Consider the following 26,562-nt stretch of genomic DNA (forward strand, 5'->3'; position numbering starts at 1 on the left):
ATCCGCATGAATGGGTCTGCATCTGTTCCGCAATGCAGACGGGTGCAGACTCATTAATTTCAATAGGGCCATAAAAGATAGTGTGATGTTCGCATCCGCGCTTCCGTTCCGCGGCCCTGCAAAAAAGATAGAGCATGTCCTATTTTTGTTCGCAGCTACGGACAAGAATAGGCATTTCTATCATAGTGCCTGCCATGTGCAGTCCGCAAAATGCAGAACGCACATGGCCGTGTTTTGCGTATCCGCAATTTGCCGGCCACAAAACACTTGGACCCCAAGACTACACTGTCTAAATATTAGACAGTATTTATTTTTTAATAGTATCTTTATTAAAAGGTTAACAAAAAGCATTACAAACACTCCATTGACAGGCAAATCACACATAAGCCCAGTACATTGATCAACATGGGATTAAACATAACAGCTTCTTTTAGCCCTTAACCAGGTCAGAAGCGGAAAGTAACTTGATAGCATGAGTAACACCCAATAGAATATGTTTTGGAATAATAAAGAGTACCGCATATACACACACACACACACACACACACACACACATTCATACACTCCATCAGCCAGAGACAAAATATCACTACCTCTTAAGGCATCAGCGTTTGGGCACAAATCCAGGGATCCCAAATCTTCATAAATCGATCTGGGGTCCCTCGTCGCTCATATATAAACTTATATAACTCAAGGTCAGTATTGACTATTTGTATCCATTGTTGCACAGTAGGACTCTTATGGGGGTTTCCAATTAAGGAGGATGGTTTTCCTAGCGTAAAACAGCAGGATTCTGCCGAATCTGGTGGGAACAACCTCATTAGCTATCCCCAGCAGACTCGTCAGTGCAGTACAGACACCAGGAAAACCCAGTTTATCATTAATGTAGGCATGGATCTCTTCCCAGAAGCTATAGATGACTGGACACTGCCAAATCATATGAATTAGGCAGCCCTTTCCATATACACACCGCGTACATTGCGGGTCTGGTAATTTATTTAGAATAGTCTCTCAGGGGTATAGAGATCTCCATGTATGGCCAATTTCCTTAATATGTGTATCTTCTAGATTTTATACATCCTTTCTCCACTTGACAAATGAGATATCTAGAGGAGAATCCTGTAGCGTCATTAGCGATGTATAGAGAGCCGACACTGGTTTGACCAAAGGAACCCTCCTAACCACTGCTTCCACCGGGCCACACTCCAGCTTGGTTCTCTACCAAACTGCGCATGACAGGCATGTCTAAGCTGAAAGTATCTGTACAGACTATGTTGGGGCAGGTTAAATTCTTGCTTCAGACTGCTAAAAGACCTGAACAAACCCCTATCATATAATTGGGTAAGATGGCGCACCTCTTTTTGGGGCCAAAATTAGAATTCTATTAAATGAGAAAAATTCCGGTAAGCCTCTTTTTTTCCACAAAGGCAAATATGGTGAGCAAGTAGCAATGTTCTCTCCAGAGTTGCTCATCTGACTCCATTTAACCCAGATCTTCACTGCCATAGCCATAGATTGGGTATAGTGTTCTGCAGAGCCAGCCCCTCTCCTGTATGCCAAATTCGTCAGCGCTTCATAAGATCCCATCAATGCTGCCTCCAGCACTACCGCCGGATTGCCCGAGTCAGCCCGCACCCACCACGCCACATAACTCAGCTGCACAGCTACATTGTACAGTCGTGGCCAAAAGTTTTGAGAATGGGGGCCATGGACCCAAAATGTCAACGTTTTGGTCCCCGAGCCACTTAGTTATCACTTTTGCCTTATGGCACGGTGCTCCATCGTGCTGGAAAATGCATTGTTCTTCACCAAACTGTTGTTGGATTGTTGGAAGAAGTTGCTGTTGGAGGGTGTTTTGGTACCATTCTTTATTCATGGCTGTGTTTTTGAGCAAAATTGTGAGTGAGCCCACTCCCTTGGATGAGAAGCAACCCCACACATGAATGGTCTCAGGATGCTTTACTGTTGGCATGGAGAAGAGGAGAAAAAAAAAGGGAGGGGGGGGTTAATCTCTATTCTTCCCAAAGGAAGTTTTTGAGAGTTTCCAGCAGGGCGCCAGAGGAAGGATTTGAAAAATGTATTTGTATTTGCCAAGGCAAAGAGGTGTTATATATTTCGGTATTTTTGGTATTGGAGGGATATTAGGCTGCCAGGGGTAAACAAACCATCAGGGGGGGGGGGGGGGGTCCCCTAATGGAGGAGATATAGGCACAGAAAGTAGAGCAAACAAACGTTTTTCACCCCTTTACACGGCGCCACCATCCCTTAGATCAGCAATATATAAAGAAAATAAAAGTGATTTGCTTTTTTATCTAAAAAATTTTTTGCATTTAAAATTCAAATTACTAGCATATATATTCTCACCGGTTCAGGTAGTGGCTATGATGTCATATTATAAAAAATATATCAGATATACTGTATATATTAAAAACAATTTTCACTCACTTCACCCAGGAGGTACCGGATGGGATAAACTCAAAACACCCACCGGATCACCTCCTGCGCCTGGGTCGCCTATAAGATCCCACGGAATGACAGCAGTCCAGTCGAGCTTCTTGTCAATCGACTTTTATTCAAACCACAGGGTGGGGTGAAGGTATCTTGCTCTACGCGTTTCGGGGTATAAAGGACCCCTTCATCAGGAGCATATGACATCATACATCTTTTGGGGGGTATAAATACACAAACTGTTTGTAGAAAAAGCGCCAGAAAACGCTGGATAACGTCACTTCCGGTTTGCGTTCCAGCATGGAACGCACCGGAAGCGGCGTCTCCTCTTACATGCACATATTGTTCTATAGAGATCATAACAAATAGGTAATAGAATACAATTTCAGTAATAGAATGCAGTTTTGGTTATTTTAGCATAAGATTTAGCATAATTTGTCCTGCTGTTGGCATGACACAGGACTGATGGTAGCGCTCACCTTTTCTTCTCCGGACAAGCCTTTTTGCAGATGCCCCAAACAATCGGAAAGAGGATTCATCAGAGAATATGACTTTGCCCCAGTCCTCAGCAGTCCATTCACCATACTTTCTGCAGAAGATCAATCTGTCCCTGATGTTTTTTTTGGAAAGAAGTGGCTTCTTTGCTGCCCTTCTTGACACCAGGCCATCTTCCAAAAGTCTTCGCCTCACTGTGCGTTCAGATGCGCTCACACCTGCCTGCTGCCATTCCTGAGCAAGCTCTGCACTGGTGGCACTCCGATCCCGCAGCTGAATCCTCTTTAGGAGACGATCCTGGCGCTTGCTGGACTTTCTTGGACGCCCTGAAGCCTTCTTAACAAGAATTGAACCTCTTTCCTTGAAGTTCTTGATGATCCTATAAATTGTTGATTGAGGTGCAATCTTAGTCGCCACAATATCCTTGCCTGTGAAGCCATTTTTATGCAACGCAATGGATGGCTGCACGCGTTTCTTTGCAGGTCACCATGGTTAACAATGGAAGAACAAGGATTTTAAGCATCACCCTCCTTTTAACATGTCAAGTCTGCCATTTTAACCCAATCAGCCTGACATAATGATCTCCAGCCTTGTGCTCATCAACATTCTTACCTGAGTTAACAAGACTATTACTGAAATGATCTCAGCAGGTCCTTTAATGACAGCAATGAAATGCAGTGGAAAGGTTTTTTTGGGATTAAGTTAATTTTCATGGCAAAGAAGGACTATGCAATTCATCTGATCACTCTTCATAACATTCTGGAGTATATGCAAATTGCTATTATAAAAACTTAAGCAGCAACTTTTCCAATTTCCAATATTTATGTAATTCTCAAAACTTTTGGCCACGACTGTACATGTACATATTGGGTAAAGCAAGTCCTCCCTGTAGGTAAGTTGCCTGAAGGGTGCGTCTCGCTATTCTGGGAGAGGATTTGTTCCATAGAAAGGGAGTGATCGCTTTATCAACTGTAGTAAAATGTTTCCAGGGGAGAAGTATCGGGGGAGCCCTATATAAGTATAGCAATTTTGGGAGAATAATTATTTATAATGTTGATACGCCCAATGAGGTTCAGAGGTAGGTTCTCCCAAGCTTCTAATTTTTTTGTAATACAATGTACTGTAGGAACAACATTTAGGTCCTAAAAATTCGCCACCTCTTTGTGAATAACAATCCCCAAATATGTAAATTTCTCTACAATCTAAAGCCTAGTATTCAATGAGATGCGAGTAGGATTAAATCCATCAATTGGGCAGGGCAGAGACTTGACTTGGCCCAGTTCACGCGAAGACCCAAGAAGCTACCAAAATGGTCCACAACCTTTAAAAGGATATCTAAGGACTTCCCTGGACCAGCTAGGTATACCAATATGTCATCAGCATATAACGAAAGTTTTTCTGTTATTCCTGCTATTTCCCAGCCTTCTATATTGAGTCAGAGGAAATGAGTATCGACAGAGGCTCCATTATTAATGTGAATAACAAGGGGGAGAGAGGGCAACCTTGTCTTGTGCCTCTACCTAAGGAGAAGGGTTCCGATGTATACCCATTTACTCTGACTCTTGCTGAAGGGGATCTATAAAGCATCTGTAGCCAGCGCAGAAATTTCACAGGGAACCCCATACGATCTAACACTGCCCACATAAAGTCCCACTCTACAGAATCGAAAGCTTTTTCATTATCCAAGGAGGCAAGGACCCTCATACCTCGATTATCATGTTTAACCTGAAGATTAGTGAACAAACGTCTAAGATTAATATCGGTAGTCTTCCCAGGTATGAAACCCGATTGGTCTACCCCTACTAAGGAAAGAATTACCTCCCTCAATCTCAATGCCAGTATCTTTGCAAAGATTTTGACGTCAAGATTCAGAAGCGAGATAGGCAGATAAGAGCTACATTGATCAGATGGCTTCCCCTGTTTATGTATTACTCCTATTGTTGCCTCCGAAAAGGATGGAGGCAGTGAATCTTGTTCCAGCGCATATCTCAGTAGCTTCCCCATTCTAGTAACAAAGTCTTTTGAAAACCGCTTATACCATTCAGCTGGGAATCCATCAGGACCCAGGGTCTTTTTGGTTGTTAAAGAGTTAATGGCAAATTCAATCTCTGAATCTGATATGTCCACCGCTAATGCCTCCCTGTCCTCCCTATCAAGTGAGGGGATGTTAATACCTGCCAGAAATTTGGCAATCTCTCCCAAGAGAGCTCGTGGTTTTGGGGGCATACAAGTTAGTATAGTAGGAGGCAAATTGACAGCAAACATCTTTAGGCTCCCTCAACAACACTTCCTGGTCGTTCAGGATTCCCGCCACCATCGTTTGCTGGGTCTCAAATCTAGCCAGATATGTCAAAGCTCTACCACACTTATCGCCATCTGAAAAAATGGTTTGTCTCTGATTCAAGAGTTTCTTTTGAGTATACTCAGTTAAATGTAAATTAAACCTACGCTGTGCATCTAGCCACATATTCTGGTTCTCACTACATGGATCTAATATGAACAACCTCTCACTATCTACCAGTTCCCTCTACAATTTTGTTCGTTTGATATTCAGTTCCTTTCTATGAGTTGCTATTGCAGAAATCAATGCTCCCCTTATCACTGATTTAAAAGCATCCCATTCCACTAGGGGATTTATAGACCCTTCATTCTCTATCCAGTAGTTTCCCATAACATCTAGACACTCACTCACCACCGGTAAGACTTCCAGCCACATGGGATTCAACCGCCATTGTTTATCGGCTGAAGCCAACGGTTGGGACAAAATCAGGAGGGGGGCATGATCCGAAACGCCTCTCGGCAGATAATCACTAGACCTGATATAGGGAGACAGATCTTTACTGACAAAGGCCAAGTCTATACGGGATAATGAACCAGTGGAAGCGGAGTAGCACGAGAATTGTGTATCTGTGGGATGTAAATAACGCCACGTCTCTATCAGACTATAAGTATCAGCCCAACATGAAAGCGCATATTTGTGAGAGGCCTGGGGATTCAATCTGTCTCGTATTGGATCCAAAGTGGCATTGTAGTCACCCATAATAATGCAGGGCATCACTGGAAACATTGCTATCTTAGCTATAATCAGGTCCAGGACATCTCTGCGGAATGGCGGCGGGATATAAAGTCCCACAATTGAATATTGTAACCCTCTAATACTAGCATGTAAAAATCACATATCTGCCCTGAGGATCTAGTTGTACAGAGGTTATTTGAAACGGGAGACTCTTAGCAATTAAAACTGAGACCCCTCTAGCGTGATTTGAGTACACTGCATGATACGTGGGGCCTACCCAAGGACGTCGCAAAGCAAGTACTTTCCTCCCTTGAAGGTGCGTTTCCTGTAGTAGCACAATATCTGGATTATACTTCTTTACATAGTTAAACACCAAAGATCTCTTGATCTTATTGTTAAGACCCCTAATGTTCCAGGAAAGTAGTTTAATTAACGCCATTTTCCCCACCAGAAAAAAAATATCCAATGTCTCAGAACGATGAAGGAACAATCACGCACACATACACACCCTCTCAAAAATAATTTCAATACAGACCCCCTCACCAACCCACCTCACCCAAACCTTCCCAACCCAACCTGCCTAATCCTCCCTAACATGGTTGAGCCTATATCCCCTAACTAGCAAAACTTTCGGGTATGAATGCCCTACCCTAACTCTTTAGATGAACATATATACCCTATAGGTATTTTAGTGATGAAAAAGTAAACACTTCCTCCTATTACAGTGCTTGCCTGTTCAGGGTATTGCCACCCAGCACACATATATAGGGTTAAAATCCTATCAATAGACAACACCCAAGGTTAGGAATTATAACAGGAACAATAGTAGTGCGGTGAAATCTAACACTCCCACCTCCCCCTTAACATTTCTGCCAGTAATGCAATCTGACATGTAATCAATTATAAGCTTTTCAAATTGTCACCGCCAGGGCTCAGTCAGTCAGCGGTGAGGCCTTGCATTTAAATTCCTGTCGATCCAATCTGTTGCTTCTTCAGGAGTATTAAAGAAACGGACAGTTTCCCCATCTTGCACCCGTAATCGGGAAGGGTAGATCATTGCGTATTTCACATTCTTATCTCTCAGTCGTGCTTGGACCTCAGTGAACCGCTTCCTTTTCTTCTGGACCTCCGCAGTAAAGTCCGGGGAGAATGACAAGCGGACATTTTCATAGGTGATGTTACCCTTTTGTCTGGCGGCCAACAAAATAGCGTCTCTATCTCTGTAGTTCAGGATTCTCATAATGAAGGGCCTTGCAGGAGATCCCAGTGGTAGAGGCCTAGTCGGGACCCGATGTGCCTTCTCTACAAAAAAACAACTGGAGAAAGTGGTAGGATGTAATACATCTTTGATGAGTTGTTTCGCAAATGTTTCTGGGGGTAGACCCCTCTACACGCTTTGGTAGACCCAGAATACGGATATTATTGCGTCTTCTACGATTTTCAGCATCTTCCACTCTGGCTTGTAGCATCTGAACCTGATGTAATAACTGCCTGGTGTCATTACCAACCATTCTGGACGCATCTTCCACATCGCTTACTCTTTGCTCCACTGCAGAATTTCTCTCCCGTATTTTGTCAAAGTCGTGCTGCAAACAGCTAAAGATCAGACTGAAGATTATCCATTTTTGATGTAAGAGCAGCTTGACAAGCCGCAATAGCTTTCATAATTTGAGATGCTTCAGCAGAGGGCACAGGGACATGAGACCCCTCACTTTCTTGCTCTGTCTGACTCATGGCATCCATGTATTGTTTAACAGTTGACGGAGCCACAGAAGAGGTTTTGCGGCCCATAGAAACAGTCCCCAGATATTTGAATGACCAACTTAGGTAAGGCACTCCTGTAGAATATCAGGAAATTACTTTACTGAGTCAAGTGAGACTTGAGAATCAGTCAGACTGCTGTGATTTTCTCCTCACTATGCAGGGAGGTAAGTTTGTCAGTCCCACCTTATGGAGGCACTATATATGCCCAGAGAATCCTCCAGCAGCCACTATAGTGACCATGCAAACGATCCTCTAGTGAGAGGATCACAGTAGATCTTGCACTGGCAGCGCTATCAGGGGAGAGACACTCGCCCACTCTGCCCCACTGCTCCACTCAGTCTGTCGGATTCGATAGGAGAACTCCGGCACACCGCCTCTACTTTCAAGATGGCGCTCACCATGCGGCTCCTTCTCCACTCCCGCCGCAAGTCGCGTGCTTCCTCCCGGCACTGGCAGCAGCTTACCGCAAGCCGACAACTTCGGTCACGGTGCCGTCCCTGCAGAGTGTTTCCTCTGCTTAGTCAGGTCTTGACACAGCGCCGCTCCACGATCTCCTCACCCGGCACCTTCCTGCTCTCACCCCTGCGCCGTCAGCGATCTCAGGATGGCACTTAAGCCGCAGCTTGCCGGTCAGTATGGTGTGTCCCCAAAGCTTGAGGGTCTTGATGTTGCCTGTGGGAGCTTGAATAACCCCTAATTTGCCAGGTGTTTGTAGGGTTTTCTCAGGATTTTGGAGGAGCACTGAAACTTTGCTTCCTCACGCCATGCAGGTTAGGCCACGCCCCAAATATTAGACAGCATTAGTAAATCAGCCCCGCAAAGTTTCCCTAACAATTGAGTCCCCATTCCTGACTTATATTTTCCGTAATCACTAATTCTGTATTATATCCAGTTTCAGATTACAGTAGATGGCACTCAATTATTCCATGGCACATGCCCTATTAACCCCTTCATGATGGCCATATGGCTATATACGTGCTATTTGCACATACTCTGTGCAGATAGCACGTATATAAACATCATGGCAGCTCTTTAATCCAAGCGCTGCAAAGTGCTGGATTAAAGCTTCTGCCCCTGCACTGCTGCTGTCACAGACAGCGTACAGTCCAGTAATCCCAGCAATGGACCAATCAGAGTGGTCCCTTGTCAGCGATCGCTTCAATTGGTTAGTCTATGCAGACTAACCAATCGGATTGCAGCAGTGTAAAAATGCCAGTTTCAGGCTCTGATCTGCACTCTGCAGATCAGAGCCTGAAATCAGGCATCAGCTGATTTGTACCCCAATCTGTGCATCCTGATGTGTCCGGCCTTGCCCCTTCTGGACCGTCCCTGCCCCCTCCTTTCCAGCCCTGCCCCTGATACGGTCCCCCTGCTGTATTTGATGGCAATGGCTCCGTTCCTGAGCCGCCGCCATCAGCAGCGAGTGTCAGCTGTATGCTGACACTATGCTGCAACCCCTTAGATGCCGCAGTCAAGTTAAAAAAAAATATTAAAATGTAACTTAAAAATAAAATGAATTGCCTTTTTCTATATCCACTCATTTATAAGAGATAAAAAAAAATAAACTACACATATTAGGTATAACCTCGTCTGTAACGACCGGCTCTATAAATATATCACATGATCCACCCACGTCCGATAAACACCATAAAAAAATAAAAATAAAAAACTGTCAAAGCCATTTTTGTCACCTTACGTCACAAAAATTGCAACACGAAGCGAACAAAAAGGAATATGCACCCCAAAATAGTACCAATCTAACAGTCACCTCATACCTAAGACCCTACCTAAGACAATCCGAAAAAAAAAAAAAAAAAAAAAAAAGCTATGGCTCTCAGACTATGGAGACACAAACATTTTTTTTTTGTTTCAAAAATGCTATTATTGTGTAAAATAAATAAGAAAAAGTATACATATTAGGTATTGCCACGTCCGTATTTGCTCTAAAAAAAAGTCACATGACCAAACCCCTCAGGTGAACGCTGTAAAAATAAATTAAAAAAAACTGTTCCAAAACAACCAATTTTTTGGTCACCTTGCCCCATAAAGTGTAATAATGAATGATCAAAAAATCCTATGTACCCAAAAATGGTACCAATAAAAACCTCAACTCTTTCTGCAAAAAACGAGCCCCTGCACAAGACGATCGGCAGAAGGAAAAAAAACGTTCAGAAAATAGAGACACAAAAACATTTGTTTTTCAAAAATGCTTTATTATGTAAAACTGAAACAAAGAAAGTAGACATAATTGTTATCATTGCGTCCGTAACAACCTGCTCTATAAAAATGGCACATGATCTACCCTGTCAGACGAATGTTAAATAAAATAATAAAGAATAAAAAATAAAAATGGTGCCAAAAACAGCCATTTTTTGGTTACCCTGCCTCACAAAAAACACAATATTAGAGCAATTAAAAATCATATGTACCCCAAAATGGTACCAATAAAACTGGCACCTTATCACCTAGTTTCCAAAATGGGGTCACTTTTTGGGCGTTTCTACTGTAAGGGTACATCAGGGGGGCTTCAAATGGGACATGGCATCTAAAAACCAGTCCAGCTAAATCTGCCTTCCAAAAACCATATGGCGTTCTTTTTCTTCTGCGCCCTGCCGTGTGCCCTTATATCAGTTTACGACCACATGTGGGGTGTTTCTGTAAACACGCCATGTGTGTGACCATCATGGCGATAACCCAGAGGTACTGAAGGTCCAAGGGATCGAACACATTGTGATATCCATTCGCGGAGGGGACACTGATGTCCCGTTGCTTCGCAAAGAAACTGAATGGATATTCAAGTTGGACACAGCATACCATAAAGGCCTAAAGGATTAAATGAGGCAGTATCATTCTCCTGCTTCATTTAGATCATTATGGGGTAGCATATTATAGGTCCACTATTATGCTATGTTAAGATGCTATGGGCATGACTAATTGGTGTGACTGCCCTTGAACATTGTAGCATCTTGTTATTCACATCACATGACATTCATCTTCTAGTCTAGTTGCTTTCCTCCTTTTAAGCATGGCTGTCTGCAATTCTCTCTGACACCTTTATTTATTGATGCGTGTCAGTTCTCTTATGTCTGCCGCTTTCATATATCCCCTCCAGCCTCTGATACTCATGTCACTTGCACTTATTCGCCGCTTTATGATTGTCCCCCATACCATTGAGCAGATCGGTGCTCCTCCCCAGAGTGTAATATGCTGCAGTGTGCGATTGTCACGTCAGGGAGCGCGTCAGAGGGACGCGCCTCCTTCCCTGATTGGTGGCCAACGCCGGCACACACCCTCTGGGGGCGGGCGTTAGGTTATTTATATCCGGCTTGTATCTGGCCGCACACGGCCATCACAAGCGCCCGAGTCTGAACGCTACAGTGCTTTCGTTTCATCCAAACTGACACACACTTGTTCGCTCCTGATGACGCATGACAAATACAAGTCATGCAGAACTGCGTATAGAGCGAGTCCTAGTGTCTTGTATTGCTGAATGAGTGGGGCAGCTGCAACAAATATCTTTGCACCGGCTTCCTCATCCTGAGCGTATTGAAACATATCACACTATCAGGATCAGCGCTATCTCGGTGCATCTGTACTGAGTTTAGTAGCTTTGACTGCACTGGCCATCCACTATTAGGCTCAAACATACGGGCTAATCACAATATAAAGTGGTTTAGCTTTGTTCAGTCAGTTCCTGTAAAGAGTGTGCTGCCAATGATACCTAGTGGACTAAGGCTAGAAGCTGATCAGTGTGTTCCAATACTGAGCGATAGCCGTACCCACAGGTTACTAGTCAGGCTTTCAGACGGATGTTTTTTTTTATACAGATCCCTCTCCGCACTTCTGATTCCCTGTATGCCCGATTTTATCTTAACCCCTTACTTTTGTTCTATTAAAATAATTTATTATTTTTCTATTTAAACGTTCTTTCAGGCTGAGACACTAATAGTGTTTCTGTAAACAGCAGAATCAGGGTAATCAATATTGAGTTTTGCTTGGCTGTTAACCCTCGATGTGTTAAAGAATAAAAATGGATTAAAATGGAAAATCTGCCAAAAAAGTAAAATTTTGAAATTTGATTTCCATTTTCCTTTAATTCTTGTGGAACACCTAAAGGGTTAACAAAGTTTGTAAAATTGGTTTCGAGTAACTTGAGGGGTGTAGTTTCTGCAATTGGGTAATTGGGGGGGGGGGGGTCCACTATGTAAGCCCCACAATGTGACTTCAGACCTGAAAAGGTCCTTAAAAAGTGGGTTTTAGAAATTTTAAGAATTGCTTCTAAAATTCTAAACCTTCTAACGTCCTAAAAAATTTGACTGACATTTACAAAATGATGCCAACATAAAGTAGACATATGGGGAATGTTAAGTAATAAATATTTTATGAGGTATCACTTTCTGTTTTAGAAGCAGAGAAATTGAAATTTTTAAAATTGTTAATTTTTAAGAAAAAAATTGTAAATTTGGGATTTTTTCAGAATAGTTTGGATAAGTAAAAGCATTCCAAAGTTAATAGCACATAAAGTGGCACATATCAGATTTGCTAAATTAGACGTGGTCACGAAGGTCAAAAATGGCTTGGTCTTGAAAGGGTTAAAAGCAGTTTATTGTAGGCCTTCATGACTACAGATGGTCCATTACTTCAGTGAGCAACTCCACTGGCAGACATAACCTTGGCTATGGTATTGGCAAATAGATCTAATGCCCTGGCTGTGTCCTACGATTCAATGCAGTCTGCAAATATTCTTCACAGTGGGCCCTGCAGGATACCAGTTATTAGTCTAAAGATTAATACAAACATGCAGATGCAAGATCTCAGCAAGAGACGGCACACAAAGAAATCCCAAGGTGCTCTTAACACTTTCCTGTAACTCCAGGCCCAAGTAAATGCAATATAACAACCCTTTAAAAGTATGACATTCTGCCGGATATAGCTACATTTAAAGGTCATCTTTCAAGGCCCCATGGAGAAGGTCAGACTACAAGACAAACATTGAGGAGGAAGTCCTTGTGTCTAATCCAGGAGGATGCTCATAAAATAACAGCAAGGAAGGTGGATTATAATAGCCGTGTCCGAGCCGAGAAGACAATTACTGCAGCTTTTATTACCCACAGCAAAAAAATAAATAAAAAAAACCTGCAAAGAAAAGTGAACGGAAGAAGGAAACACTGGAGAAAGTAACCGCTTTACCAACAAGGTTTTGATTTACAGCAGACAATTTTCGAAGAACATAAGGAAGAACAGCATGTGCTCATCTCATCTCTACAGTAGGTAGAAGGGTTCTGCAAAAAATGCATGCATGTTTTTGCAACAGACTTTCAAATCTGCAACAAGCCCTACAAGTCGTGGATGAGACACAGCAGACTTACTACATAAAAAATCAGCTATGTCTAAATGTCGCACAAGGGTGCGTTTTCAAATGTGTTTCTAGCTGCTGTATATTGGCTTAAAGAAACAAATGGAGTGAATGAACTGGCGGGGAAACATGCATGCTGCCCTGCGCTGTCCAGACTTAGACTGGACAGCTCTGGGGAATTTTGCTAATTCATGGGCTAACAATATAAAATTGTTAGCCCAAGCAACCATAATAGTTTTCATTGGCCACGTGAGCTGCCTAAACCTTCTTCCATCTGAAGATTTTAGTGATATGTCCCATTCTGGTTTCGATTATGTACAGTGGAGTTATGGAGATACAACTATACCTACATCCTACAAGGCTTGGTAGTTGTGAATGCATATGTGTGATGTGAGTGGTCATCTAAAAACCCAGAAGAACTGTACCAGAGCCAGTAGCAAGGCTGGACTGGCCGTAGACCCTACAGGGAAATTTCAAGTTGGGCCGATACCCAGGGGACTGCCTGAGCCCTCCTTACACCTGGCGATCGTGTCCGTAATGATCCGATGCTCTCAGCATTAATAAATGCAGGATCATATAGTACTTATGCACCCGGATGGCCGAAGAAAGCATCCTCCTGGATTGAACTGTATTTCCGTCAGAGTTGAATGCTCTAGGGCAGCAGTATTTTGTGCTGCACTATGGTATTGCTGGCCCCACCTTCTGTCAATTCTGCCTACAAGATGGGGCCACATTTAGTTTTTTTTTTTTTTTTTACAGGGCCACTTTAGGTTCCCAACCCGCCTCTGGCCAGTAGGAACTTTTCTTCAGAATCTCTTAGCCTTACACATTGCTAGCTGGTACCGCTGATTTGATTCCATCCAAACCAGTGACTAAGTAGTGATTTACTTGTGGGGTCGCCACCAACGTTGTTTGCATGGCTTCTTACTGTGTCCACTTTCCTTCAAATGAATAAAAATGTGGAGAAAAATATGATGTGCTCTATACCCTTAATGCAGAAGTAGCAACTTTCTGAATTGTATTTCCCCATCAGCCTCACAATAGCTGAAATTTAAGAAGCCAATGAGTCAGATGCTGCAGAGACAAAGCAGCGTCCTGAAATGACCCTTTGAGCACAATAAAAGACGGCATCGTGCAATAAGATCCTGCAGCTTTGCGTGTAGCAGACGCTGAGACCCTCTTTCCCTATCCCAGCAGGAGATACTCAACAGAAGACCCACGCGCTGGCGTGATGGGGATAATGATTATCAGTCCAATGAATTTCTCATTAAAAGAAACTCTAGGAACTAAATAACTGTCTTTTGAAGAGACTCTTAAATCATTACATGTACAATGAATCTGCAACATATTTACAACTAGAATTTGCATCCTAATTTGCAAGTTTGCATAATTCTAAGTAGTAAGACATCTGTTCCCTATGCAGTTCTTACAATACAGTATCAGATTTAACCCTGTAATGGCCATCATCTTATAGCTTAAAAGGGCTGTGCGCCTTTGGGGGTGGTTTTAGCAAACCCCACCTCTTGGGCAGACCTGTGAAGGGAAGCATACTTACGTGCTTCCCGATGGTGGCTATCCGCCCCTCCCCCCGTCTTCAGCTGCACCACTGCGATCCCGGGATGTGAACTTCCATTTTGAAATGGCTGCAGCCAGCGATTGGCTACAGCCACTTCAAAACAGAAGTTTACATCCTGGAAGTGCAGCAAAGCAGCCAAGGCCAGAGAGAGAAGGAGTGAGGAGTCAGTGCAGGAAGCAGGAAAGTATACTCAAGAGGAGGGGTATGCCAACCCTCTCCATCCCAAAGGTGCACAACCCCATTAAAGGTAATTTCAGAAAGTACTAATTCAAAAGGCGTAGTGCTGTCCACGGTGACCACTGATTTAAATGTGAATCCTTTAAAGTTATATAAAACATATAAAGTAAAATTTTAAACCCACCATTGGGGATGCGGGATATGCAGAATTGTTAAGGTGAGCATACACATAAGATTAAAGTTGGCCAGAATGGCAGATTTCAGGCACTCTGGCCGACTGTCTACTGAAAATGTAATCCGCTGTGCTGGAAATCTTTGGTCGAAACTGCATGTTGATGGCATAATTGGCTGAATTCAGCAGATTACCTGCCATTGTGCTCAAGCACCAGGGAGTCTGTTTTTATTAAAAACTGACTCCCTGGTCGGGCAGTTTCGTTGGAGGGATTGTTCATACGATGGATGACTGATTGGCAGCAATACAGCCCATCATTATGTCAAATGAATGGCCAGCTTATGACTATACAATCTAATCATTAGTCTCATGATAACAGAAGAAAAAACTCCTGATCGGGTCAGTTTTATGTTCTTCAATCAAGCTAGGTTCACACTTCAGTTATATGATCAGTGATTTCCATCAGTTATTGTGAGCTAAAACCAGTTGTGGGTAAAAAACACAGCGTAGGCTTCACTACTGGTTTTGGCTCACAATAACTGATGGAAATAACTGATCAAATAACTGAGGTGTGAACTCAGCCTTAGGCTACATGCACACGACCGTGCTGTTTTTTGTGGTCCGCAGAAGCCGCCCGTGTAACCTTCCGCAATTTGCGTAACGGAACGGGCGGCCCATTGTAGACATGCCTATTCTTGTCCGCAAAACGGACAATAATAGGACATGCTATATTTTTTGGGCGGCCCCATTGAAGTGAATGGGTCCACACCCGAGCCGCAAAAACTGCGGCTCGGATGCGGACCTGAAAAACGGTTGTGTGCATGAGGCCTTAATCATCATGTTTATAAGTTCCATTCAACCAATGCTTTTGAAATATTAAAGGGGCTGTCCCATTACAGTAACGTATACCGTGTCCACAGCATAGATGTGTCTTTTTGGCAGGGGTCTGACCGCTGGGGCCACTGCCGATAACAACTAGGGCCTGTACTCCCTAGTTTGAATGGAGTAGAACTCCATTCAGCTGTATAGGGCTGCCAGAAAAAGTTGAGCTCTTATACTCCGCTATCTCTTGCAGTCCCATACAGTTTAATGGAGAGGATGATACGCAGGTGTGTCTGCTGCTCTATTCAAACAGGGAGCAGGGTTTGACAAGATCACACACTTATCCCCCACGCATTATCATAATAGGCTTATGTCAAACAGTTTATGGGGGGGGGGCACGTTTTTGTGGTGTTTTGAGGTTCTTGAGGCTTTTTTTTCTGCTACTTTTTTTTAGGGAAAAATAACTAGCTCCAGCTGTTAGATGGAAGACTATGGAAAATGTGAACAGGACAATCGTTTTTTGGAAGAGATATTTTTTTCACCATTGAGGTGCACTTTTAGGGTCAATGGTAGTCTTTCAAACCCTAGCATGCATTCAGTCTGGTGTTTTTTCCCTCGTTATCTTGCATTTTTCTTCTATTGACTTTCATTGCTGATTTTTGCTGCTTCAAAAAACTCATGAACAATGTGTGATATCACAGGGGGCACATACTTTCCTCAAAAAAAAAAATGCTGGCCATGAAAAAGATGGTATTAAAAATTACAGGCAATGCAAAAACACTCCAAAACACTGATCAAGTCAGAGATTTTGTAGGGGACCAAACTGTATGAAGGAACTGGGGCAAAGACATTCTCCTACATAAATGAGTATAGATAATTACAGGTAGTTAATTAACAGGCAGCTCAGTGGATAGCACTGGTGCCTTGCAGCTCTGGGGTCCTAGGTTCGAATCTAACCAAGGTCACCATCTGCATGGAGTTTCTATGTTCTCCCCGTGTCTGCATGGGTTTCCTCCAGGTACTCCGGTTTCCTTCCACACTCCAAAGACATACTGATAGGGACCTTAGATTGCGAGCCCCACTGGGGACAGCTTGATGCTAATTTCTCTAAAAATGGATACTCTTATGACATTTGTGTAGACTCAAGTATATACAGTCAGGTCCATAAATATTGGGACATCGACACAATTGTAAGCTTTTTGGCTCTATACACCACCACAATGGATTTGAAATGAAACGAACAAGATGTGCTTTAACTGCAGACTGTCAGCTTTAATTTGAGGGTATTTACATCCAAATCAGGTGAACGGTGTAGGAATTACAACAGTTTGCACCTGTGCCTCCCACTTGTTAAGGGACCAAAAGTAATGGGACAATTGGCTTCTCAGCTGTTCCATTGCCAGGTGTGTGTTATTCCCTCATTATCCCAATTAGAATGAGCAGATAAAAGGTCCAGAGTTCATTTCAAGTGTGCTATTTGCATTTGGAATCTGTTGCTGTCAACTCTCAAGATGAGATCCAAAGAGCTGTCACTATCAGTGAAGAAGCCATCATTAGGCTGAAAAAACAAAACAAGCCCATCAGAGAGATAGCAAAAACATTAGGCGTGGCCAAAACAACTGTTTGGAACATTCTTAAAAAGAAGGAATGCACCGGTGAGCTCAGCAACACCAAAAGACCCTGAAGACTACGGAGAACAACTGTGGTGGATGACCGAAGAATTCTTTCCCTGGTGAAGAAAACACCCTTCACAACAGTTGGCCAGATCAAAAACACTCTCCAGGAGGTAGGTGTATGTGTGTCAAAGTCAACAATCAAGAGAAGACTTCACCAGAGTGAATACAGAGGGTTCACCACAAGATGTAAACCATTGGTGAGCCTCAAAAACAGGAAGGCCGGATTAGAGTTTGCCAAACGACATATAAAAAAGCCTTCACAGTTCTGGAGCAAAATCTTATGGACAGATGAGACCAAGATCAACTTGTACCAGAATGATGGGAAGAGAAGAGCATGGAGAAGGAAAGGAACTGCTCATGATCCTAAGCATACCACCTCATTAGTGAAGCATGGTGGTGGTAGTGTCATGGCGTGGGCATGTATGGCTGCCAATGGAACTGGTTCTCTTGTATTTATTGATGATGTGACTGCTGACAAAAGCAGCAGGATAAATTCTGAAGTGTTTCGGGCAATATTATCTGCTCATATTCAGCCAAATGCTTCAGAACTCATTGGACGGCGCTTCACAGTGCAGATGGATAATGACCCAAAGCAACCAAAGAGTTTTTTAAGGGAAAGAAGTGGAATGTTATACAATGGCCAAGTCAATCACCTGACCTGAAGCCGATTGAGCATGCATTTCACTTGCTGAAGACAAAACTGAAGGGAAAATGCCCCAAGAACAAGCAGGAACTGAAGACAGTTGCAGTAGAGGCCTGGCAGAGCACCACCAGGGATGAAACCCAGCATCTGGTGATGTCTATGCGTTCCAGACTTCAGGCTGTAATTGACTGCAAAGGATTTGCAACCAAGTATTAAAAAGTGAAAGTTTGATTTATGATTATTATTCTGTCCCATTACTTTTGGTTCCTTAACAAGTGGGAGGCACATATGCAAACTGTTGTAATTCCTACACCGTTCACCTGATTTGGATGTAAATACCCTCAAATTAAAGCTGACAGTCTGCAGTTAAAGCACATCTTGTTTGTTTCATTTCCATTGTGGTGGTGTAATGAGCCAGAAATGTTAGAATTGTGTTGATGTCCCAATATTTATGGACCTGACTGTAGATGCCTGCAGATAAGAAATGTCTGAAGAAGGAATTTTTCATTAACACTAGCTACTATGGGGGAAATTTATCAAACTGGTGTAAAGTAGAACTGGCTTAGTTACCCATAGCAACTAAACAGATTCCACCTTTCATTTTGGACAGTTCCTTTGGAAAATTAAAGTTGGAATGTGACTGCTATGGGCAACTAAGCCAGTTCTACGTTACACCAGTTTGATAAATGGCCCCCTATATCCTTTAGTTTAACATATGTTAATGTGTGTTCCCACATCCAAGTCTTTATAAGATGCATTTCTGGTTAATGACACAGAGAAGCACTATACACAAAGTTATTGATACTCACCCTGTTCTCATCATATATAATTTGGACAAGGCTACGGTGCTTGGATTCAGTTGGTGGAGGTGAGAGGGGTTTCTCAGGTTCTAATGGTTTAGCTGCTTCTTCTTCTAACTGTTGCTGAGGAAATTTAAGAAGTTGTACAATGTCAGTAACATCTTGAGAAAAAGGAATAGGATGCATAAACTTAAAGAGGTTCTCCGGGAATTAAGAAAATGAAAATACTTAAATATTACTTTTGTATAAATATTTTCCCAAATACATTTCATTAGCTATAATGGTTTATTTTGTCTAGGGAGCAATCATTAGGAGAAATAAAATGGCCGCCGTCCTATTAGTTCACACAAAACCTGAAATAAATCACACAGCAGGACAAGTTACTTTACAACACTGAGGTGAAGAGCTCTCTCATCCTCCTCTCTGCTCTACTGGTCAGGGATTATGATCCTGAATACAGATGCTAAGATCTTCAGCTGAATCTCTGAAGGAACGGAGTTCATTAGGAGACATAAAGTACAGAGAGGACGGACAGGACAGACTGTGGTAATGGAGACTGCATACAAGAGCTGCTGCTCATTATCTACACCCCACTATCCTCCCTGTACTTCATGTCTTCTAATAAACTCCATTCCATTCCAAGCCTTTTGAGGGTAATGGTTGAGTCCTTGGAGGATGGTACCCTATCTGAGTCAATGGCAGAAGCAGTAATTATATTCCAAAAAAAGGAAAGGACCCCACCCCTTCGATATGGGATCATATAGACCGATATCGCTTCTTAATACAGATGTTAAAGTCGAACCTTTCACCTGGATTTCACTTAATAAACTATCAAAAGTACCTTATAGATCATCCTCATTGTGTTAGCACACGGTCTTGTCCTGCTTTTCTGTCATGTATATGCATGGAAAAATCGCTTTATAAAGTACTCTTCTCCAGCTCCACAAGTCACGGTAGAAGTCAAGGGGGTAGCCCTTCCCTCACTCCAGGCTGTAACTCCCCTGCCCTAACCCCGCCTCTATGCAGTCTAATTGACACCCGGCTCAGTCGCCGGGACCGCGCTTGTACAGGTGGCGCATGCGCCGTCGGACTCAAGCGCGATCCTGTAACTGAATCGCGCGTGAGGAAGAGAAGGCAGGCATCGGGGTTGGCGCATGCGCGATTCAGTTACAGGATCGCGCTTGAGTCCGACGGCGCATGCGCCGCCTGTACAAGCGCGGTCCCGGCGACTGAGCTGGGTGTCAATTAGATTGCATAGAGGCAGGGTTTATCCCTAATAAGAGTACACACCTTAACCTTCATCGACTGTTTTCAAGTCTACAGATTTCCGGGGGGACTCCTGCTCCATCCTGTCATTAGATGCCTTTTAAGGCGTTTGACAGGGTAAAGTGGGGTTTCCTTTGGAAGGTGTTGAAATGGATGGGATTTACGAAATTCATAAGTATGGTTAGGCTTTTGTACAACTCCCCTACTGCAAGACTTAATCTCAACGGTAGTTTGACTTCCAGCTTTATTTTGACTAGAGGTACTCGGCAAGGTTGTCCGCTTTCTCCATTATTGTTCGACATCAATATGGAACACCTGGCTCTTATGGTTAAGCAAGATAAACCGAATGAGGGGTTTGGAGTATTGGGTTTAGAGGATCGGATCTCTTTGTATGCAGATGTGTTATTTTTTATAAACCACACCAATATAACTCTCCCAAGAATTATTCGTAAAGTTAACTCCTTTGGGGAAGTCTCTGGACTAGATATTAATTGGTCAAAAACTACTCTTCTGTTATTAGATAGATTTGAATATGTTAGCCAAGGGATTTTGGGGATGTTAAAGGGGTTGTCCGGGTTCAAAGATGAACCCGGACATACCCTTATTTTCACCCAGGCAGCCCCCCTGAAGCTAGCATCGGAGCATCTCATGCTCCGATGCGCTGCCTTGCCCTGCGCTAAATCATGCAGGGCAAGGGCTCTTTTGTTTTAAATAACACACAGCCGGGCAGAAACTTCCGCCCGGCAGTGTGTTCGGTGACTTCACCGGCTCTGATGGGCGAGCTTTAGCGCTGCCGTAGCAGTTTTACTGGCTAGGGCAGCGCTAGAGCCCGCCCATCAGTGCCGGTGACGTCAACGGGGTTCCTGGCAGCTCCATGGAGACCCGGTACGTCACCGGATCTCCAAAAGATGCCTTTGCCCTGCGCGATCTAGCGCAGGGCAAAGGAGAGCATCGGAGCATGAACTTCTCCGATGCTCATGTCAGGGGGGCTTCCGGGGTGAAAATGGAGGTATGTCCGGGTTCAGTTCTGAACCCGGACAACCCCTTTAAAGATTGTTGACTCTGGGCATGATGATATCTCCCAGGATTGATGACTATTTATCTTAACCTGACTCCGCTGAGAAGTATTTGAATTGAGATAAAAAATTACGATATGGTTACGCTTACCCTTATCTAGAGCTGATACAATATATCTTTGGTTAAGATGGTGATCTTACTGGAACTTCTTTATATCCTCAAACTCCCCAATTTGGATCGATGATAAGTTTTTCAAACTCATTGTGAGGATGATTAATGAATTACTTTGGGGAAGAAAGTGAGTGAGGCTAAAGCTGAGCTATTTTTATAAGCCATTTGAGCAGGGGAGGGGGGGGGGGGTTAATCTCCCCTACTTCAAGGGCTATTTTATAGCTGGACAGCTATGGTTATTCTCTCAATGGAAGAAAAGTGCTTTGTGTAAGATGCTGGTGAAATGATCTCCATATGATAATATATTTACTTTGTTGGAATCTGGGCGATTAATGTTGAACAAGAATATAAAGGGACTGGAAAGTTTTTCTTTAGATCTTGGACCACCATTAGAACATGGTTGGGGATTAAGGGTTCTCTTTTGTGCACTCCTCTTTGGAATAATTTTTATTTACAGGGTCTTGAAAAATTAGCGGGAGATAAGTTTTGGCAAAAAAGTAATATTGTGTACGTTTCACAGGTGGTGAGAAATGGAGAGATACTTCCCCCATTTCTACTTTAGAACAAATTTGGAATAATTTAAGTTGGTTTAGGTATTTTCAGTTGCGTTCAGCAACGGTTAACCTAAAAGAAATCCCCATTGTCGGCGATAGACAATTTTTCACTTTTGAATGAGTTGATAGGGAACCTAGGTTTTAACTGGAAGATTTCACAACTATATAAATTATTAGTAAAGGCACTATTTAATGAGGTGGTTTCTCCAGGCCAAAGGGCTTGGGGAACTGATTGCCCAATGGTCTCGGTAGAGGATTGGGGAAATATACTGGGCGATAAGATTAGTATCATATCATTTGAATCATATATTAGTACAGTTTAATATTCACTTCGACATGGCTTAATAAATGTGGTTTACGAGAGTCTGCGAATTGTCCATGGTATGATTCGCAGATGATAGATTTTTTGCACATGTTTTGGTTGTGTCCAGGTTTGAAAACCTATTGGGATATAATAAGTTCATCACTCAAAAATTGAGGATAGTACTTTCGTTTACAGTTGAGTGCTGGATATTGGGCGATTTATCCAAGGTAAACTGTCACAAGTATAATAAGATCCTTTTGATTAGAATTATGTTCTTAGCTACACTCTTGATTACTCAAGTCTGGATGTCAAAATATACTCCAAACTGCAAGGAGTGGCTATACCTCGTGAATAAGGTTAAGAGATATGAGAGGGTCTTATTCAACCAGAGACATACTGAGGAAAAATGGTCTGGGATATGGGGGTTGAGGAAGTGGAAGTTTTCCTCTTGGCTCCCTCTCCCCCCATTGTACATCTTTATTAGTACTATTACTATTATTATTAATATTCTTATTATAAAGGCGCATCGCTAGGGAGGGAAGGAGGGTAGGGGGTTGGTCTGGATGGGTTGGGGAAGGATTATATATATAAAAAAAAAAAAAAAAAAACACAATGGAGGATGTCGTTGGTTAATTATGTATTGTTATAATTTTTTTTGTTTTCTAAATAAAAATTACTTAATAAAATACAAAACAAAACAAAAAAAAAAACTCCATTCCTACAAAGATTTATCTGAAGATCATATTAAACTGTATTCAGGATCATAATCCCTGACAAGTAAGAGGAAGATGGTGCAGCTCTTTAACTTGTCCTCCTGTGTAATTAGGACAGGTTTTGTGTGGACTAGTAGGATGTAGGGATCGAGTGATATTGATTTTTTTAAAGCCAAGGCCGATAGCTTATACCGATATTCTGTGCCTTTTCATAAAAATAAAAAAAATAAAGAAATACATTTTTCTTTTACGGCGTTCATCACATAGGATATTTTTTATATATATATATATATATATATATATATATATATATATATATATATATATATATATATATTTTTTTTTTTTTTTTAATAGTTTGGACTTTTCGGACGTGGCAATATGGGATATGTTTATTTATTTATTGTTTATATATTTTATATGTAAAATTGGGAAAGTGGGTGATTTATACTTAATATTTTGGTGTGTTTTTTAAACTTTTTATATTTTTAATATTTTATTTAAGAAACTATTTCCCCCCTTAGGGGCTAGAGCCTGGGATCTTTTAATCTCTTGTCCTATTCACCCTAATAGAGCTCTTCAGTAGCGTCCTGGCTGCCATGGTAACCGATCGGAGCCCAGGGATTACACTGCTGGGGCTCAGATAAGAAGCGGTCACTGCACCACCAATGAGGAGGAGGGGAGGAGACCCTGTGGCCACTGCCACCAATGATTTTAATACTGGGGGGGGGGGGGGGGGGGGGGGGCGCACTGCGTCACCAATGTTTTTAATACTGGGGAGGGCGCACTACGCCACCAATGATAATTAACGTTTAATACAGGAGGCGGGTGTGTCGGCGCAGAATCACATAGCCGGCACCCTGCCTCTGACAGGGAGCTGCGATCACCGGCAGCAGTTAACCCCTCAGGTGCAGCACCTGAGGGGTTAACTGACGCTGATAACAGCTTCCTGTCATATAAGCTGGGCACCACCTCCTGTATTTGTATTAGACGTTCACTTTTATTGGTGGCGCAAGTGCACCGCCCCTCCTCCTCCTGTCTCTTTGCATTGGCAGTGGGGCACAGGGGGGAGAGAGAGAGACTGACTCCTTCTCCCATGTGCTGCTGAGAGAACATGGCGCGCTGACAGCAGCATGTTCTGTGATAGCGCACTGGACACATAATCGGCAAGTAGTTTTCCCTAATGATAGCTCGTTTTGTCTAGGGAGCAATTATAACTAATGAAAGAGATTTGGTAATAATAAAAGTAATTTTCATTTTCTTAATTCCCGGAGAACCCCTTTAAAAGTCAGTGGTGGCAGATAATTACTGGTTTCCAGCTTAAAGGGGTTTTCCGGGACTCATATTGATGACCTGTTCTCAGGATAGGTTATCAGTAACTGATGGATGGGGTGTGACACCCAGCACCCCCACGATTAACTGTTTGAAGAGGCAAGGCGCTCCAGCCTCTTCCTAGGCCAGTGACATCACTTTCATTGATGACATAGCCTATTTACACCTCAGTCCCAGAGCACTGCAGCTTCTTCAAATAGCTGATCGGCTGGGGTTCTTAGAGTCAAACTTCCACCGAGCAGATACTGATGACCAATCCTGGGTAAGTGGGTATACGTCATCAATATAGGAGCCCCAGGAAACACCTTTAAGGCTGTGTTTACATTTCCATCAGATCCACCAGTGGCCCCATATGGACCCCATTCACAATAGTTGGGTCCGTCGGGTTTCCAGAATTTTTCTGGACAAAATACCATTATATGCAGCAGCATTCTGTCATGTAGTTTTTTTTCCCAGAATATGAACCTAGGCTCAGTCAGATTTTACATCAGGAATAGAAGAACATGCAGTGCTTTCCTTCCTGACAGAAATCATGACGGAACCAGACTGACCCCATTGACTTACAGAAAGTGAGTGGGGTCAGCTAGACATCAGTATTATTTGTTGTAAAACGGAAACCATGACCCAAGTTTGAACAGAACCTTATTTAACAAAATCATCAGGGCAATAGGGGGACGTTTACTGTGTTTCTCCGAAAAGAAGACAAGGTCTTATATTATTTTTTTCTCCGAAAAAAGGCTTAGGGCTTATTATCGGGGTAGGGCTTATTTTGGCTCTATGAACAACAATCACACATTTATGCTTGAACAAAAAACTAGGGAGATCCGGCGCAAGAGATGACAGGGTGCTGATTGGTGGAGGCGGGGGAGGGAGCAGGACACGCTCACCACCAATCAGCACCTCCAGCTTCGGGCAGCAGAGAGGAGAAGGACATCCTCCTGCTGCCTCATTGTTAAAACATGCGGGCTGGCGGCAGTACAGGGTAGAGAAGCCACCCAGCCCGCCCAGCGAAGTACAAATACAGTAGATGGAAGCGCGGCTGCCGGCTTCACTGAAGGCTAATTGCTGGCAGCCTGCGCTGCGGTAACTCCTGCGCGCCTCCGATCAGCTGGGAGAGCGAAGATTTCCGGCGCCAAGGTCCTGCCCGCCCTGGCAGCTCAGGAGCCATTAGTGAATGCTCCTGAATCACCCAAACTTCCATAAATATAAAATTTATCTAGGGCTTATTTTTGGAGTAGGGCTTATATTTAAGCCCTACTCCCAAAACCCTGCAAAATAGGGATAGGTCTTATTTTCTGGGTAGGGCTTAATTTCGGGGAAACACAGTATCAATGTAAGACCAGTCGTTATGTTGTATGCCACAAAGATAACATGGCTGATAAGATTACTAGATGTGCTTGGCAACAAAAGTGTGTATGAAGCCATGTTCCTATGTATCTAAATATTAGATGTGGTATTTGTGGTCTCAACTTTGAGCATGAGTAGGTGCCCTGCCATGTTTGTTTCAGAAGCAAACTATTCAGGCAGGACGGAGTAAAGGCGGGCGACGGGCAGCTCTGCACAGCTTGGCAGGCATCCCAGCCAAACCACACAACTCCTGGATTGGATTACTCTTTAAACCTAAAACTCCACTACCAGCCAAGTTCAAATAAGAAGACAATGAGGAGCAGGTTAAGAAACTTGCGATAAGAAAATTCACATCAGTCACAAAATGGAACACACAATTGCTCTGTAAGAGTTAAAGAAGCTTTTGATCTTCTCTTACATTGTCACAGTTCCAACAAAGATTTAAGACATTTAGGTCACAGCTTTTGTGGCATTTTTAAAAACACAAGAACGAAGGGAAGGTACAACCACAAATAGCAGTTTCTCACACACGGTAAGACATCTCTGCAGGCTGTATGCTGTACAGTAAAGGAAAAGGGCATCCAGGAAACATTTTTCATTAGGAATACAATCTAGTTCTGCACTGACTGTCGCAGAGCTGGAAATAAAGCCTCATGGGAATTAATGGATTGTATTACCCATAGCTGGCTTCTAAAAAGGCAGCTACACAAAGGCCATCTGATTCAGATCTTGGCCCGTTCCACTAGAATCTGGACGATGCTGAGGGTAGCTATTTTTCAGAGAAAACTACAAGCAAATGAACTTGTGCAAAATGACATCTATTTTCTCAGAAATGTGTTCCTTTTTATTGTTGCTATAAACTAGCAATTTTAGATGCCTAAAGGGACATCTAAGGGATTCCTTCGTAAAAGGA

General features: G+C 42.8%; 1 protein-coding gene across 1 annotated transcript in view; it reads right to left on the reverse strand.

Annotated features, from left to right (window-relative positions):
• The window catches only part of NCOR2 (nuclear receptor corepressor 2), a 450,727-nt gene that overhangs the window by 218,615 nt on the left and 205,550 nt on the right, over nt 1-26,562 (reverse strand). Inside the window, 1 exon segment of the mRNA XM_040416221.1 lies at nt 18,955-19,068. Coding sequence (XP_040272155.1) covers nt 18,955-19,068 — 114 coding nt within the window.

This window comes from Bufo bufo, chromosome 2 (assembly GCF_905171765.1).
Source record: "Bufo bufo chromosome 2, aBufBuf1.1, whole genome shotgun sequence".
NCBI classification, from domain to species: domain Eukaryota; kingdom Metazoa; phylum Chordata; class Amphibia; order Anura; family Bufonidae; genus Bufo; species Bufo bufo.